The 18,161-nt window shown below is 48.0% G+C and overlaps 1 protein-coding gene across 6 annotated transcripts; it reads left to right on the forward strand.

The window, feature by feature from the left end:
- The first annotated feature begins 493 nt into the window (after window positions 1-493).
- LOC133259176 (zinc finger protein 133-like) lies at window positions 494-17,077 on the forward strand. 6 transcript variants are annotated; one of them, XM_061436357.1, is made up of 5 exons: window positions 494-961; window positions 2,191-2,275; window positions 9,660-9,786; window positions 10,184-10,279; window positions 14,922-17,077. In XM_061436357.1, the coding sequence occupies exons 1-5, from the start codon at window positions 954-956 to the stop codon at window positions 16,607-16,609; spliced, it is 2,004 nt and encodes a 667-aa protein (XP_061292341.1). In that variant the 5' UTR covers window positions 494-953; the 3' UTR covers window positions 16,610-17,077. The 6 variants fall into 6 exon arrangements, with proteins under 6 accessions (XP_061292341.1, XP_061292344.1, XP_061292342.1 ...); XM_061436358.1 differs by having other exon boundaries at window positions 497-961; window positions 2,100-2,275; XM_061436359.1 differs by lacking the exon at window positions 494-961 and adding an exon at window positions 968-1,188 and having other exon boundaries at window positions 2,100-2,275.
- The last annotated feature ends 1,084 nt before the right edge of the window (window positions 17,078-18,161 follow it).

The raw sequence follows: 18,161 nt of genomic DNA on the forward strand, positions 1-18,161 counted from the left end.
CTGTTTTCTTTTCAGCAAACTCCTACATATCCTGCTCCTCCCAGAACTCTTTGAAACAGTTCCTCAGAGCTGCGAGGCTGTCTCCTAGGTATAAGGCCACCAAATGAAACACAATTCTCAACTTTTAGGTCGTCATTCTTGATATTTTGCTTTTTCAATGGACACTAAGAGGGACTGAGCCCCAAGCTATGGTCTAACGGTGAGGCTTCTGTCCCCCAGAAGACGGATGAGATTGCCCATAAACGCGCGGACTGCGACAGAGGGACAGGATCTAGGGAGAGCGGTGCGGGTGCGCTAGTTGGGGACATGGGCTCGGAACCCAGGGCTGCCTCCTCTGACAGTAAGATCGCGGTAAGGTGCCTCGCCTTCTCAGTCTCAGTCCTCACCGTGGGTTTAAGTGAATTAAAGGGAGCTGGTCGACACCACGCCTGCGCGGCTCACGGAACCCCCTCCCCACCCGCCCAGACACAGCCTTGCTTTCCCTGGAGCAAGCGTGGCCCGGAAACCGTTGTCCGCTCCGCCGCGCACCCCGGAACTAAACGGAGATTCCCCGGGCACATCACTTCCGCCAGCCGAGGGGTGGGCCCAGCACCGGAGGCAGGAGTCACTGCTGGGGTCACTGGGGAGTGTATTCTTTAAGGCGGAGGCGTTAGCGAAGTGGTCACTGAAGGAGAGGCGTTTCACCCCGGGTCCTCTGTAAAAGAGGGGGCGGGGCGGAAATCTAGGCGCCACAGTGGCCATTCTCCCAAGGGCATGTTACTGAGAAACAGCTCCCTCAGAGGCCTCTGGGCGCGCCGAGCATCCTGGGAGATGTAGTCCCGCCGCTAAGCCCAGGATTCTGGGTAGTGTAGTCCTAGCGTCCTAGCCCAGCTGGTGGCTGGAGTGAACTCTTGTTCCTCGCTGGTGAGTGTGGCGCCCGTGGGGCTCTAAGCTGCAGGCGTGCCCTTCCCTGCATGGAAAGGTAGGTCTTGAAAATCTGGGCTGTTGGCTGGGCCTGAGGCTGGGGACTATGCGGGTGCCGGGCAGAGGAGGTGGCGGCGGGACGCGCTGTCGCGGTTCAGGCCGTGCCCTCCCGGATGTCATATTTGGGATGTGAGCGCGCATCTTCGATGGACGTGAGCGAAGCTCAGCCGTGATGCCCAGTGGTGGCGGATGCCGGAATCCAGCCACGTCCCGGGGCTTCTGTGGGTGAGGACACGTTAGGCCTTGGCCGAAAGAGCGATGATGATTGGGGACGGGTGGTGGGCGTGTCGCCTTTATCCCCAAGTCCCTGGGGGCCAGAGGGTTGAGTAAGTTGGCATGGAGCCCTGATGTTTCCCAGTTGCCGGGATGAGGGCCAGCCCGCCGCCAGGAGTTTTGGTGGGTGGTTTGCCGTGGGCAGCATGTGCCTGGGATGGGCTGGGTGTGGAACGGGCCACTTTGGCAGCGATCTTGGGTGTGTTTTTGGCCGGTCGCCCCTGGATTCAGGCCTTGGAGGAAGAGGTTGTCTGAGGCCCACTGGGCAAGTTTCTCAAAGGTCCTGGAAACCTGCGTTGACCCCAGCAGTCACGGATGTGCGGGGCTCCGGTGTTTCCGGACTTCGGGATTTTGAGTTCCATTTTAAAGTTTTATTAAGGAGGGATTTTAGACAGAAATAAATAGAACTCTACAGACCCACCATCCAGATGTAACCCTTGTCACCTGGGGAGCAATCTTGATTCATCTCAAAATGGCACACTGAGAAGCCTACAACCCACAGAGGTTCACTGTCCCTGCCCTACTTGAAGAGCGTAGCCTCGGCTGCCAGCTTCATCCAGACTCTGTGACTTTGTAACGGTGTCACCTTGGATAAGGGACTGACTTCACTGTGCTTCAGTTTTCTCATCTGTAAAATAAAGATAATAAATCGTACTCCATTGGATTGTGAGGCTAGAATGAAGTAAGACAGTTCTGTGCCTGGAACCGTCTCTGATGTTTACAGTCCGAAGTGCCCAGTCAGTAAGAACTTTGCTTAGGAAGGTCTGAGGCAAGAGTGGGTCAGCTCAGCCCTGGTGTCGGCAGCATTATTGGGGCAGGCTGTGTTCTGAGCGAGCTGCCCGCAGCCTTTTCTTCTGTGACAGGTCCATTCCTGATGCCTTTAAGGAAGAGGAAAGCCTAAGGGCGTGAGTTTCCAGTGACTCTCCTGAACCTTTCTGCTCTTGTGCTGCCCAGAGAGGAAGCCTGGTGGGCGAGGGGAGGGCTCCTGACAGCCCGGACTCACGTGGGGACTGCTCGCCTTCCGTGTGCTGAACCAAAGGTGGGTTTCCTTCGCTCAGCCTTGACATCTTGTGCCCAGCACGCCCCGCCCGGGGATCAGAGCCCAGCTGGTTTCCCCAGGGGACATGGTCTGTGGTAGGGGTGGCTGCTGTCCCAGGGACTCTTGTTCAGACTCTGTGTCCTCCTTGACCACCCCCTCCTCCCCCATCCTTGTGGTGTGTTGAGGCCTGTGCACTCTCAGGCTTGTCTGTTGTGAAGGCCTCGGCCTTCTGTTCTGGTTCCATCCAGCGAGGCCCTCACTGCCTGTGTCCCCGTCCTGTCATCTCCCCTGCAGTTACCTCAGGAGGCAGCTCTAACATTAGAGCTTCCTGTAAAATAACCACAGGGTCATCACTACACTCAAGGGAATGAATAGCTGTTTCAGTCAGAGCAGCTCTGTTCAGAGGCAGGAGAGGGGAGGTGTGTGGCCGGGGAGGAATTCCGGGGGACAGTGTCCCTGTGTCTGGCCCTCCCCCCGATTCTGACCTTGTGGACCTCAGTGAACACCCGCAGCTTGGCCTCTTTGCTCTTTCCAGGCTCACCTGCCCTGTCTCTCAGCAGCACATACGCTGTGCCCTGGACCCCTCTCCTCCTGGTCCTCACTCCTGCTCCGCCCTCACTCTTGTCTCTGCTCCACCTTCTTGTCCCTCTCCCCACCTGCCTCTTGCATTGGGCACCTGACGTCCACATACTGAACTTGGCACTCAGTCTGCTAGAAAGAGACCTTCCTAATCATCTGCTTCTGTCCCAACTCCAAAGTCAGGATGCTTGGGTTCAAATCTCAGTTTTACCATGTCTAGCTGTGTGGCCCTGAGCTTGTTATTTCACCTCCCTGAGCCTTCTTTTCCTCATCTGCCAGATGGGAATCATCAGAATGGTGTCCACCTCCCGGGGATGTTGGAGGAGATAACCCTAGCAATGCAGTTACAGTGCGGGGCACATAATGCCTAGGTAATTTTTAGAATTACTTTAATGCCTCCAGCTTCTCCAAGTCTCCTCCTCAGTCTCCTCCCCGACTCCCAGCCTGGTCAGACCCTGCTTTACAGCTGCACAGAAGCATATTCCTTGTCTGCTTGTGTTTCCCCGAGCATTTCTGTTTCTGTGTCAACTGGTGATGAGCTGGGATGCTCTCCCCCTGCAGAGCAGCCTGCACATCCCCGGCAGTGTTCCCAGGTTCCCTGTTCATGGTGGGACCCTGGGGCTCAGGACTCCAGGGCTTAGGCTGTGTCATGACTGTCTGACCTTCCCACTGGACCAGGAGGTGGTTGTTAGAGGGTAGGGTACCTCATTTGCTCCTCTTGAGCCATCGATACAGTTCCTGTCACTGGGTTAGCCTAAGCAGGTGAAGACACCAGTGTCGTCTTTGCTAGGCCCCACACCCTCTCCACATGGTATCGGGCCTCTGCTTCTGTTTGGTCCCTCTAGCAGGGGTGCTGATATTCTTAACCTGGTGCCTTGGGCCCTCCGAGAGCATACAGACTTAAGCCTGTGACTGGCACAGCATCCCTTGTCGCACATTTGTGGGTGAAAGCAGGGATGAGATCAGCCTGAAGGAGCACCCAGTGTTTGATGAAATAATCTGAGCAGCAAAATAGTGATAATATTCTAATATAACCCCTAGGATAAGCTATGAATCCACACTGAAGTAAATAAGAAGGGACAACTCTTGGATTTCCCTGGTGATACAGTGCATAAGAATCTGGCTGCCAGTGAAGGGGTCATGGGTTCAATCTCTGGTCTGGGAAGATTCCACATGCCGTGGAGCAACGGAGCCTGTGCTCCATGACCACTGAAGCCACCGCAGCGAGAAGCCTGTACACTGCCACGAAGAGTTGTCCCCGCTTGCCCAACTTGATAAAGCCTGCATGCAGCACCGAAGACCCAGCACAGCCAACAATAAATGAATTAATTTAAAAAAAAGAGAAGGGACAACTCTTGCTTACAGAATTCCAGCTAATGAATTTCAAAGGAAAGAAGGGGTAGAACATTGTCATTTGGTCAATACTGCAGTAATAATGGTTGAAGACAGCTCCCACAAAGTGATGCTAAAATTATTTGGTAAAAGGTTGAAGAGAAACAGGATATTTGTATAATCTCAAAGTAACTCTCCCAAGATGTGTATTAAATATAAAGGCAAAATGAGTGACTTTGTAATGAAAAAACCCAGCAGACGCTGCCTTAACCAAGTGATCAAGGTTAACATCATCAGTAGTAAAACATACCGATATCATGAACTCCTATCAAGGGGTATGAAAAGGATACGTGACTTCTGAGACAATCTAGCCAAAAGTGAACTAGGGTCATTCTAATCATTTTCTTGTCAAATCTGATAAATCACAATTGAGGGCTGTTCTTCAAAAATGTCATTCATGAAAGAAGGATTGGAGGAGATTAAAGATATATGACAGCTAAATGCAGTGCGAGAACCTCAGTTGAATCCTGGACCAGAAGAAGGAGGACATTAGTAGAAAAAACCTGTTGAAATGTGGTTATGAGCTGTAGTTTAGAAAATAGTAATCATAATCAACGTTAATCTGGTTTTGATCATTGTAGTATAGTTTTCTCAGATGTTAACATTAGAGAAAACTGGATTAAGGTTACATGGGAATTCATATTTTTGCAACTTCTAAGTCTAAAATTCAAAATGAAAGTTCTATGGATCATTAGTCTTACAGTGAATTGGATGTTGGATGAGTTCTGTTAAAGAATACTTCAGCATGTATAAATGCAATCATGTTTTTTCTCCTTGGTCCAGTTCATTAATACGTATAATATACAGTAATGAATTTCCTCATATTCAGCCAGTCTTACATTTCTGGGCACTCTGTCTTGGTGAAATTAAAAAAAAAAATTTATTTATTTGGCTCCGCTGGGTCTTAGTTGTGGCATGTGGGGTCTAGTTCTCTGACCAAGGATTGAACCCAGGCCCCCTGCATTGGGAGTGCGAAGTCTTAGCCACCTGACCACCAGGGAAGTCCCCGAAATATTTTCTTATTGCTTTGAATGATATTCTTGCCATGCATTTAAAGTCATAAAATATATATAACATAAGACTTACCATCTTAACTGTTTTAAGTCTATAGTCCAGTATCATTAAGTACATTCATATTGTTGTGCAACCGTTCACACTCTCCATTTCCAGAACTTTTCAGAATGAAACTCTATCCCCATTAAACAATAACTCAGTTTCCCCTTCCTCCTAGCTCCTGTCAACCATCGCTGTACTCTGTCTATATGGATTACTCTAGGTACCTCATATAAGTGGAATTTTACATTTGTCCTTTTGTATCTGGTTTGTTTCATTTAGCATAGTATCTTTAATGTTCATCCATGTTGTAGCATGTGTCAGAATTTCTTTTCTAAGGCTTAATAATATTCCATTATATACATACACACACACACACCACTGTGTTATCCATTTGTCTACTGATAGACACTTGGGTCACGTCTACATTTTGGCTGTTGTGAGTAACGCTGCTCACGTGAGTGTACAAATATCTATTCAAGTCCCTGCTTCCAATTCTTTTGGGGAAATACCCAGAAGTGGAATTGGTGGATCATATGCTAATGTGTATTTTTACATTTTTGAGGAACTGCTGTGCTGTTTTCCATAGTGCTTGCACCATTGTACGTTCCCACCTGCAGTGCACGTGAGTTGAATGACGATTTTGAAAAGTCTCATGGAAGTCTGGTATATTTTTTATCTAGAGTCACTTAGGAGTTTTCTTGTTATTCTTCAGAGCCTGATAGTTTTTCCGGTAGAAAGATACCTTGAAGCTGTTGGCTGTGTGTCAGCTTCTCCCTGGTACTTTGTAGGCCCTTCATACTTTGATTCAGGTCATCTTTTTTTCCCAATTTTTACTGTAGTACAGTTGATTTACAATGTTGTGGTAATTTCAGGTGTACAGAAAAGTAATTCAGTTATACATATACGTATGTTCATTCTTTTTCAGATTCTTTTCTCATATAGGTTATTAGAGAGTATTGAGTAGGGTTTGCTGTCCTATATAGTAGGGTCTGGTGGGTTACCTGTCTATGTACTTTTTATATTATATATTGTAGTGTGTGTATGTTAATCCCAAACTCCTAATTTATTCCTCCCCCCACCACACACACACATTTCCCCTTTGGTAACCATACATTTTGTTTTTTAAGTGTGTGAGTCTGTGTCTGTTTTATAAATAAGTTCATTTATATCATTTTAAAAACTTAGGTTCCACGTATGAGTGATATATTTGCCTTTGTTTGACTTACTTTACTTAGTATGATAATCTCTGGGTCCATCCATGTTGCTGAAAATGACATTATTTCATTCTTTATATGGCTGCGTAATAGTCCATTGTACAAAGATGTACTACATTTTTAAAAAAAATTTTATTTATTCATAGCTGTGCTGGGTCTCACTGCTGCTTGGGCTTTTCTCTGCCTGCGGCAGGTGGGGGCTACTCTATAGTGGTGGCGCACGGGCTTCTGATTGAGGTGGTGAGAGAGTCATTTCCTAGGCAGGTTGATAAGGAGTCTCGGGGTCCCCAAGGAGAGAGGGGTCTGGAATTCTCAAGGAGGAAGAAAGGAGAAACTTTTTTTTCCTTCTCTACATTCCTTAGGATTATATAACAATAATGTATCCTGCCTGAGGACACTCTCTGGATTAGACCTTCTGTTATCTTAAAATGTAAATTATGGGAGTAGACCTGGTCTTTACAAGGATGTATCCTGCCTGGGGACAGTCTCTGGATTAAACCTTCTGGCTAATTCCGTTATCTTAAAATGTAAATTATGGGAGTAGGTCTGGTGAGGTCTTTACAACCTCCAGACATTCTTTGGATTCATTGCAGAGTATATAACTCCACTGCTAACACTAGCAAGCCGGTACTCTTTCTACCCCCTTCTGATGCCTATGTCAGAAGCTTTCTCTATCTCCTTTATACTTTAATGAAACTTTATTACACAAAAGCTCTGAGCAGTCAAGCCTCGTCTCTGGCCCCGGATTGAATTCTTCTCTTCCCGGGGCCAAGAATCCTGGTGTCTTCGTGTGATTCAACAACAACCTTTCAGTGGCTTCTCTTGTGGCAGAGCTCGGGCTGTAGAATACAGGTTCAGTAGTTGCAGGACATGGGTTTAGTCGCTCGAAGCCTGTAGGATCTTCCCGGATCAGGGATCAAACTTGTGTCTCCTGAATTCACAGGATTCTTTACCACTGAAACTGTGTGAATGCAGGTGGATTCTTTACCACTGAGCCACCGGGGAAGGCTGTGCCACATCTTCTTTATCCATTCCTCCATTGGTGGACATTTAGGTTGCTTCCGTGTGTTGGCTATAATAAATAGTGCTGCAGTGAACACTGGGTGCATGTATATTTTCGAATTATGAATTTTTCTGGATATGTGCCCAGGAGTGGGACTGCTGGATCATATGGTAGTTCTATTTTTAGTTTTTTAAAGAACCTCCATACTGTTCTCTACAGGGTCTGTAACGAGTTTTACATTCCCATCAACAGTGTGGGAGGGGTCCCTTTTCTCTACATCCTCTCCCGTATTTATTGTTTGTGGACTTTTTGAGGATGGCCATTCTGACTGGTGTGAATTGTACTTTGATTTGCATTTCTCTAACAAAAAGGTCCGTCTAGTCAAGGCTATGGTTTTTCCAGTAGTCATATATGGATGTGAGAGTTGGACTGTGAAGAAAGCTGAGCACCGAAGAATTGATGCTTTTGAACTGTGGTGTTGGAGAAGACTCCTGAGAGTCCCTTGGACTGCAAGCAGATCCAACAAGTCCATCCTAAAGGAGATCAGTCCTGGGTGTTCATTGGAAGGACTGATGCTGAGGCTGAAACTCCAATACTTTGGCCACCTTTTGCAAAGAGCTGACTCATTGGAAAAGACCCTGATGCCGGGAGGGATTGGGGGCAGGAGGAGAAGGGGACAACAGAGAATGAGATGGCTGGGTCTCATCACTGACTCGATGGACATGAGTTTGGGTGAACTCCGGGAGTTGGTGATGGACAGGGAGGCCTGGCGTGCTGTGATTCATGGGGTCGCAGAGTCGGACACGACTGAGTGACTGAACTGAACTGAACAATTAGCGATGTTGAGCCTCTCTTCATGTGTCTCATGGCCATCTGTATGTCTTTGGTCTGTGGCTGAAACTTGAAGACATTACGCTGAATGAAATAAGCCAGACACAAAAGGACAGACACTGTATGATTTCACATATTTGGGATACCTAGAATAGCCAAATGCATGGAGACAGAAAGTAAAATGATGGTTGGTTACCAGGGTTTGTGAGAAAGGGCATTGTGGTTAATGGTCACAGAGTTTCAACGTGAGATGATGAACCAGTTCTGGAGATGGATAGTGGTGATGGTTGTACCACATTAAGTGCGAGCATGCTTAATGTACTGAAATGTACACTTCACATGGTAAAAATAGTAAAATGCTTATGTATATTTTACAATCATTTAAAACCCACAAGCTGTCCTACGCTCGACCTGTTCTGCATTTCTCCCACTTAGTGCCTTTTATTCCTCCTGAGTGGTCCTACGTCCCAGGATTCAGGCTTCCTCTCCTCCTTGGCGCAGGTGTCCTCTTCCGTGCTCCCCATACACCTCATCGGGAACACCTGGCACATTTCTCTTCCCTAGACTCCTGTGCTTCGTTCAAGACCAAGTTCCTGGGCCTCTTGTGAAAACCTCTCCTGATGTCCCTATTGCAGGGTGCTTTCCACTTTGAAACAGTGTTGCGATAAAGGCAGTAAAGTTGGGCAGGGTGTGAGAATGGCATGTGAGATGAATTCTGGACTGAATGGCAGGGACGTCCACCCTGAGCACCACAGTGTGGGACAGGACGTTTAGTGGACTGCTACCCACAGTTGAAAAAGCGGAGATGCTAGCTGATGGCTGGGATGGGCTCCAAACCAGGGCAGTAGGGTTCAAATTCGTGCTCTTGACCATTCCCTGCTGGTTGGTGCCTCTCAGGGAAGGAGGGCCGGAGGGGCTGTGGGATTCAGGGAGGGACTGAGTTGTGTTTGGTCTTTGCCATAACTGAATTGTGTGAACCTCAGTCATTCGGATGCTTCAACACTAATACCGTGGTTCAGACTATTCTTTTAAATTCTTAAAAGTCTGGCGCTTTCCCTCAACATAAAGCTCCTGAAAGTTACAGGCTATTTTTGTATGTATTCTCCAAATCAGCCCAGCTAAGACCTTGAACGTGTTGACAAGTGCCACTGCCCAGGTGGTGACAGGGCTTTAAAGATCTTGGAATACAGAGCACCAGGGTGAAAGGCAGGATCTCACCTGCCTCCCCTGGGCCGCCTCCCCCTTGCCCCTTACCCTGAGGCCTGGGCAGGGCTGGCTCCCGGGTGAACAGGGCTGTTTTGTGTTACAGACACACATGGCATTCAGAGATGTGGCTGTGGATTTCACCCAGGATGAGTGGGTGCTGCTGAGCCCTGCTCAGAGGTCCCTGTACCGGGAGGTGATGCTGGAGAACTACAGCAACCTGGTCTCACTGGGTAAGCCTGCATCTCTTAGGACCCGGGTCCTGACTGCTGGCAACTTGGAGCAGCCCTCTTGCTTTCTGGCCTTACCTTTGGGTTGGACTCCAAAGCAGAGACACTCTATAAACGTGTACAGGTGTGTATATGTGTGTGATACTCCGCATTTCTAGCCTCCTCCCGCAGGCTCTCTGGTAAGCCTGGCATCTCTTCCTAGTCAGTATCTTCTAGTAAACGAGGGAGGTGTTCTCTCACAGCATGAAGTCGGGTCAGTGAACTCCCATCCTGGCTTCCCTTCCCTGGGGGAGCTCACCACTCTCACATCTTCCCCACCACCTTTAGAAATCCTCCCCCCTTGTGTGGCTCTGAGTGCAGGATAACCTGCAACCATCTTGTTCTCTTTTCCTCTGAGCAGGCATTCCGTTTTCTAAACCAGAACTCATCACCCAGCTGGAGCAAGGGAAGGAGACCTGGAGAGAAGAGAGGAAATGCTCGCCCGTCAGCTGCCTGGGTGAGTAGGGACCCTGGGTGGTTCAGAGGGCTGGGGCTGGGGAGGTCTTTCTGCTGGGCCCCTGGCCGCTCACCATATGCACTGCCCTCCTGGCCTCCTTCCAGACCTGCAGCGGCACCCGAGCGTCCTGGTGTCTCGTCTCCCTGCACTGGGTTTGCCATCTCTGCCTCACTTAGTTCTCTCCCACATACATAGTCTGGTGGCTCTTGTTCCTATATTTTTAAAAGGATATTTTCCCTGGATTAGAATTTTAGATTGGCTTATTTTTTCACCACTTTAAGGATACTGTTCCCCTGTTCAGGCCTCCCATTGTTTCTAATAAGAAATCAGCTGTCATTTCCACAGTTATTGCTTTGTTTTTTTGTTACTTTTTAAACCTCTGGCTACTTTCAGAGCTTTCTGTATTTTGGTGTTCAGCTGTTTGACTGCGATGTCACTATTTTTCCTGTCACAGCGTATGCTCAGATTTTTGAACCTATAAATTTATGGTTAGAGCCACATTGGGGAGATTTTGGGACATGATTCTTTCATGATTCTTTTGTTCCCTTCTGTTTCCTTCTTTTTGGAATGATATTCACATGTGTATTAGTCCATTTTACATTGTCCCACAGTTTACTGAGCCTGTCTGTATTTTTTTTTTTATAACTTTCCATTTTTGTGATGATGCTTCCTAATTAATGAAGAGCAGATTTTCCTTTACCTTCTTTAACAGAAAAGCAGATACTTAGAAGATACATTTTTAAGTGAAAAATTGCAAAACAATGTTTATTACATAGTTGGGTTTGTGTGAAAGACTGTGTCAACATGTATATGTGAACATAGACATCTGCATTATTATTCACCATGATCAGTGGTTAGCCTGGGGGTAGAGAATTGGAAAGAGTGGAGTTTCTGGGGAGTTTTTTGACTCGGCATTCTTTTTAAATGATAGAGGAATAGATAACTGTAGGGAATTGTGTGTGTTTTAGCTTTTAAAATACTGTTGACAATTTCATAATAAAAAGTATATGTTTTCTTTTTCTGTAGGAGATTTTCTATTTCTCAGTTTTATCATATTTGAAGGCTTAGCTAATTTTGTCTTAAATCAAGGGAAATAGCATATATAATAGAAATCATTTACATTTTTCAAGTTGTTTATATCCTTGTTTTTGGTCTGCTAAGAGTCATAGCCTTGACTAGATGGACCTTTGTTGGCAAAGTAATGTCTCTGCTTTTGAATATGCTATCTAGGTTGGTCATAACTTTCCTTCCAAGGAGTAAGCGTCTGTTAATTTCATGACCGCAGTCACCATCTGCAGTGATTTTGGAGCCCAGAAAAATAAAGTCTGACACTGTTTCCACTGTTTCCCCATCCATTTCCCATAAAGTGATGGGACCGGATGTGAAGAAGGCTGAGTGATGAAGAATTGATGCTTTTGAACTGTGGTGTTGGAGAAGACTCTTGAGAGTCCCTTGGACTGCAAGGAGATCAGCCCTGGGATTTCTTTGGAGGGAATGATGCTAAAGCTGAAACTCCAGTACTTTGGCCACCTCATGCGAAGAGCTGACTCATTGGAAAAGACTCTGATGCTGGGAGGGATTAGGGGCAGGAGGAGAAGGGGACGACAGAGGATGAGATGGCTGGATGCCATCACTGACTCGACGGATGTGAGTCTTAGTGAACTCTGGGAGTTGGTGATGGACAGGGAGGCCTGGCGTGCTTCGATTCATGGGGTCGAAAAGAGTCGGACACAACTGAGCGACTGAACTGAACTGAACTGCTCCTTGGAAGAAAAGCTATGACAAACCTAGACATCATATTAAAAAGTGGAGGCATTACTTTCCTGACAAAGGTTCATATAGTCATAGCTATGGTTTTTCCAGTAGTCAGGTATGGATATGAGTGTTGGATCATAAAGAAAGCTGAGTGCCAAAGAATTGATGCTTTTAAACTGTGGTGTTTGAGAAGACTCTTGAGAGTCCCTTGGACAGTTTGATCAAGGAGATCCAACCAGTCCAGTGTAAAGGAAATCAGTTCTGAATTTTCACTGGAAGGACGGATGCTGAAGCTGAAGTTCCAATACTTTGGCCACCTGATGGGAAGAACGAACTCATTTGAAAAGACCCTGATGCTGGGAAAGATTGAAGACAGGAGGAGAAGAGGACAACAGAGGATGAGCTTGTTGGATGGCAACCCCAAGCTCAATGGATATGAGTTTGAGCAAGCTCAGGAGTTGGTGATGGACAGGGAAGCCTGGCATGCTGCAGTCCATGGGGTGGCAAAGAGTTGGATATGAATGAGTGACTGAACTGAACTGAATGTGTATATACATGTGTTTATTAGGTATTCCCTAACTGCAAGGAGATACAACCAGTCCATCCTAAAGGAGACCAGTCTTGGGTGTTCATTGGAATGACTGAGGCTGAGGCTCAAACTCCAATACTTTGGCCATCTCAATGTGAAGAGTTGACTCATTGGAAAAGACCCTGATGCTGGGAGGGATTGAGGGCAGGAGGAGAAGGGGACAACAGAGGATGCAATGGCTGGATGGCATCACCGACTTGATGCACATGAGTTTGGGTGAACTCCAGGAGTTGGTGATGGACAGGGAGGCCTGGTGTGCTGCAATTCATGGGGTCGCAAAGAGTCGGACCCGACTGAGCGACTGAATGGAATGGAAGAGTCATAGCAGATTACTCGCCAATGTCATTGTAATTTATATCAAATCCTCCATTTCTTTCTAAGTTTTTGCTATATATTTCACTTCAGTGTACTGTTAGGCATGTAAAGGTTCATGACAATTTTATCTCATTCATTAATGAAGTTTTTAATGTTAAAATTCTTTTGTTCTATATTCCTTAAACTTTCATTTTTTTCTAAAAAAACTTTTTTTAATTTTACATTGATGTATAGCTGATTAACAATGTTGTGATAGTTTCAGGTGGACAGTGAAGGGACCCAGCCACACACATACATGTGTCCACTCTCCCCCATACTCCCCTTCCATCCAGGCTGTCACATAACACGAGCAGTGTTCCCTGTGCTGTAGAGTAGGTCCTCGTCAGTTATCCATTTTAAATAGAGTCGTGTGTTACATACCAATCCTCCTATTTCTTATTAGTCTTAGCACCTGCTTTGCTGTGGCTCTTTGTTTTTTAGAGAGTTTTGGTATGGTATCTAATGTGATTTGCGGTGTCATGTAGCTGCTATTGCATTTTCTGCCAAATCAGCTGTTATCTTTGAATAGGGACTTTGGCCTTTTCACATTTACTGGAACAGCTGATGGATTTCATGGGACTTACTTAGGGGCAGACTGTAGGGCAGGTACAGAGGCACTTAGGGAAGAGCTCAAGGTAGAGGCAGCAGCATCTCTCCTAGCTCAGGCTGCTGAAACACAGCAGCAGAATTCATGGCAGAAGCAAAAGGTTTTACTGTGTTTCTGGAGGCTCGCAGTTCTTGGTTGGCAGAGGTGTTGGCAGTTCCCTCCTGGACTTTGAATGGCCACCTCCTCACTCTGTCCTAACCCGGCCTTTCTGAGGCTGCACATCCTGGCTTTCCTCCTACAGGGAGGTCACCAGACATATCGATTAGAGCCTTATGACTTCTTTTAACCTTAATCACCTCTTTGAAGGCCCTGTCTCAGAATACAGTAGCATTCTCTACTCTTGGAATAATTCTAGAATGTAGATGTATACACAGTTGGTTTTCAAAAGTTCAGTTCATCAGTGAATGCAAGTGTTCAGGCAGATGCAGTGAGGTCTGGACCTGGTTCCTCAGACTATGTGATCCTGCATTCCGCCAGCTGAGTAGAACCAGCAGTGCTGAAGCAAGGTGTTCAGTGTTGACATCTCCTTACGAGAGGTACTATGAGAAGAAAACTTTTATATTGATTCCTGGTGCCATTTTTATTTTGGTTAATTATGGAAGTTAACAAGACTCAAACTGATCCGTGGCACCAGTCATTGGGGGACCTAGACCGTGTGTGTGCTGTCTACTGCTGAAAGCCTCCCAAAAGTGAAAGTGAAAGAAAGTGTTAGTCAGTCAGTTGTGTCCAGCTCTTCTGCAGGTTCCTCTGTCCATGGATATTCTCCAGACAAGAATGCTAGAGTGGGTTGCCGTTTCTTCCTCCAGGGGCTGTTCCCGACGCAGGGGTCAAACCTGTGTATGCTGCATTGGCAGGCAGATTCTTCCTGTCTGAGCCACCAGGGAAGCCCTGCCTTGTGGGAATTCTGGTCCAGAGTAGGCCTCTAATAAGTATTTGTGCGTGAGTCGGGACCCTCCAGGTTCAGGTGTCTCACATGTGGTATCTAACCACTCCACTGTGTTGCCTCCTACACCAGGGTCTTCCAGGCTCAGGGACAGCTCTCTTCTTCCACCCCATCCTCCCAGGGAGACAGGGAAAGAGAAAGACGTTTCCATGTGGGTCCTCTGGTTAGAGCTCTCTTGGTCACAGACAATCTCTTTGGACCCTGTTTGTGTCACTGGGTGGCTGTGCGTTAGGAGGTCGTTGTAGTGGGTCCTCTGCAGGAAGTCTTGCTGGGTGGCCCTGAAGATGTAAACATTTTGAAGAACAGGGACTGGAGTCTTAACCATCAGACCAGGCAGAACTGCTTTGGCGGCTCCACGTCTCAGTTCTGACTCAGACTCTTCTCTCTGCCACAGAACCAAAGCCAGAACTCCACCTCTGTCCTTTCTGCCCTCCGGATCTCTGCAGTCAGAAATTCCACATGCAGCAGGTGCTGTGTAGTCCCCCACCCTGGATCTTCACGTGCCTGTATGCTGAAGATCCCGTCCAGCCAGGAGACCTGTGCCTGGAGGACCAGCAGCAGCAGGCCGCTGGTGGTAGTGCCTGGATCGAGGAAGTGGAAGGGCAGGAGGGAGAAGGTGCCCGGCCTTTGTTTGGAAAGACAGAGAAAAGTACTGTAGAAGCATTCCCCAGGCCACCCCAGAGGCAGCCAGTCATCTCTGGGGGTGGGGTCCCAGGTATGGAGATAGAGGCCGGCCCTGCACAAATGGGGCCCCCTGAGGAAACAGACAGGCTGTTGAAGAGGGTCGAAGTCCTGGGGTTTGGGACTGTCAACTGTGGAGAGTGTGGACTGGGTTTCAGTAAGAAGACAAACCTGCTCAGTCACCAGAGGATCCACTCCGGGGAGAAGCCCTACGTGTGTGGGGTGTGTGGGAAGGGCTTCAGTCTAAAGAGGAGCCTGGACGGACACCAGAATGCACACTCGGGGGAGAAGCCCCTCGTGTGCGGAGAGTGTGGGCGGGGCTTTAAACAGAGGTCGAAGCTCATCATACACGAGAGGAGACACTCTGGCGAGAAGCCGTACATGTGCGGTGAGTGCGGGCGAGGCTTCAGCGATAAGTCGAACCTCATCGTCCACCAGAGGACACACTCTGGGGAGAAGCCCTACGTGTGCCAGGAGTGCGGGAAAGGCTTCAGCCAGAAGTCAGCCGTCATCAGGCACCAGACGACACACCTGAAGGAGAAGACCATCGTGTGTGGCAACTGTGGGCTGGGCTTCAGCGACAGGTCGAACCTCATCAAGCACCAGAGGACACACACACGGGAGAAGCCGTATGCCTGCAAGGAGTGTGGGTGGTGCTTCCGGCAGAGGTCCACACTCGTCAACCACCAGAGGACACACTTGAAGGAGAAGCCTTACGTGTGTGGCGTGTGCGGACACAGATTCAGCCAGAATTCAACCCTCATCTCGCACAGGCGCACACACACTGGGGAGAAGCCTTACGTGTGTGGGGTGTGTGGGCGGGGCTTCAGTCTCAAGTCCCATCTCAATAGGCACCAGAACACGCACTCCGGGCACAAGCCCATCGTGTGCAAGGACTGCGGGCGTGCCTTCAGCCAGCAGTCCAACCTCATCCGACACCAGAGGACGCACTCGGGGGAGAAGCCCCTGGTGTGTGTGGAATGTGGGCGAGGCTTCAGCCAGAAGTCCAACCTCTTGGAACACCAGAGGACGCACTCCGGGGAGAAGCCGTATGTGTGCAGGGAGTGTGGGCGGGGCTTCCGCCACCAGTCGGCTCTCATCCGGCACTGCAGCACGCACACAAGGGAGCAGCCCTTCAACTGCCGGCGGTGCGGGCGAGGCTTCGGCAACAAGTCCGCCCTGCTCATGCACAAGTGGTCACACTTGGAAGAGAACTCCTTTCTGTGCACAGAGTGTGGCCAAGGCTTTTCCCACAAGAAACACCTCATCCTCCACCAGATGACACACCAGGGGAGGACGCCGCACATGTGCAAGGGGTGTGGGCAAGGCTTCATCCAGAAGTCCCACCTCAACAGACATAGGAGGAATGTGTGCCGGCCACAGAACACCATTTCAGTCTGACCCGAGGCCCCGCCGGAGCATCCTTACTGACCCCCTCACCAGCTCCAAGAGCGCTGCTGCTGCTAAGTCGCTTCAGTCGTGTCCGACTCTGTGCGACCCCATAGACGGCGGCCCACCAGGCTCCCCGTCCCTGGGATTCCCCAGATAAGAACACTGGAGTAGGTTGCCATTTCCTTCAGTGCATGAAAGGGAAAAGTGAAAGTGAAGTCGCTCAGTCATGTCCGACTTTTCACGACCCCATGGTCTGCAGCCTACCAGGCTCCTCTGTCCATGGGATTTTCCAGGCAAGAGTACTGGAGTGGGGTGCCATTGCCTTCTCCATCCAAGAGCACAGACTAAATCAAAACATTTTACGCTCTTCTTGAAAACACATTCCTTAACTGGTCATTTGAACTCAGTTTACTTCCTCTACCTCAAGTTGTCGTGTTTGGGGCCTTTTGTTCTAATAAAACTCTGCTGCTTTACAAATCTGTGGCCTCAACTGCCTCTCTCATTCACCCACCTATAAAGGTAGGGAATCAGGGGTGGTACAGAAATCTCGAGCTTCTGAGGCCAAGGTTCCGCAGTAATGCAGTGCTTTGGATGGCATAAGAACTGAGTCAGTCTGTGATTCTTGGACAGCCTGGTCCTTTGTAGAAGGAGAGGATCCCGGAACTGTGTTCAGGGGATTTGGGCGAGGGAGGAGGTCTTCCAGGAAACACGACCTCCCCTAAGCCGCTTACTCTCACCTGCAGCCCCCTCCCCACTCTCTCCCAGCTCCTGTGGCAGCCGGCTACTGGCTTGCCTCCTCCTCACTCTCAGACGTCTCCACTTCTGCCTTTGGTGAATCAAATCAGCGGTTAGGACCACTGCTACTGCTTAGAGTTAGGGTAAACACACCACGAATAATTGTGTGTCAGCTGGTTAACCTAGAAGAAATGAACAAACATCTAAACACTTAAATCATGTATAAGTAGGAAATCTGAACAGACCAACACGAAGAAGGAGATTGAGTTAGTAATCAAAAACCTTCCAAAAAAGACTGAAATCAGATGGCCTTATTGGCGACTTCTAGCATTTAAAGGATTAACACCCATTCTCAAAATCTTACCAAAAAGACTCTTCCTAAATCATTCTGTGAGGCCAGTATTACCCTACTAGCAAAACCTGACAAAGACAACACAAGGAAACTACAGACACCTAACCCTTATGGATATAGACGGAGAAACCCTTGACACAGTATTAGCAACCAAATCCAGCAGCATATGAAAAGGATTTTCACACTGTGAGTGGTTTCCTGGCTCAACATAGGAAAAAAAAAAAAAAAATCAATACATCATGTTAATAGTTTAGCAAACATTCCATTTATATGAAATATCCAGGATAAGCCAAAGCAAAGAGACAGAAGGCACGATAGTGGCTGCCAGAGACTAAGAGAAGAGGAAATGGGGATGACTGTTCCCCATTAACAATAAAGGACTGCCTTTGTGGGTAATAAAAATGTTCTGGAACTCGATGGTAATGATGGCTGCAGAACATTGGAAATGTTAAAAACCATTGAACTGTATACTTT

This window comes from Bos javanicus, chromosome 13 (assembly GCF_032452875.1).
Source record: "Bos javanicus breed banteng chromosome 13, ARS-OSU_banteng_1.0, whole genome shotgun sequence".
NCBI lineage: Eukaryota > Metazoa > Chordata > Mammalia > Artiodactyla > Bovidae > Bos > Bos javanicus.

Coding starts and splice junctions, on each gene's coding strand:
- LOC133259176 (XM_061436357.1), top strand. Junction 2,276..9,659: donor TTCCGTGTGCTGAACCAAAG/GTGGGTTTCCTT, acceptor TTTGTGTTACAG/ACACACATGGCATTCAGAGA. Junction 10,280..14,921: donor CTCGCCCGTCAGCTGCCTGG/GTGAGTAGGGAC, acceptor TCTCTGCCACAG/AACCAAAGCCAGAACTCCAC.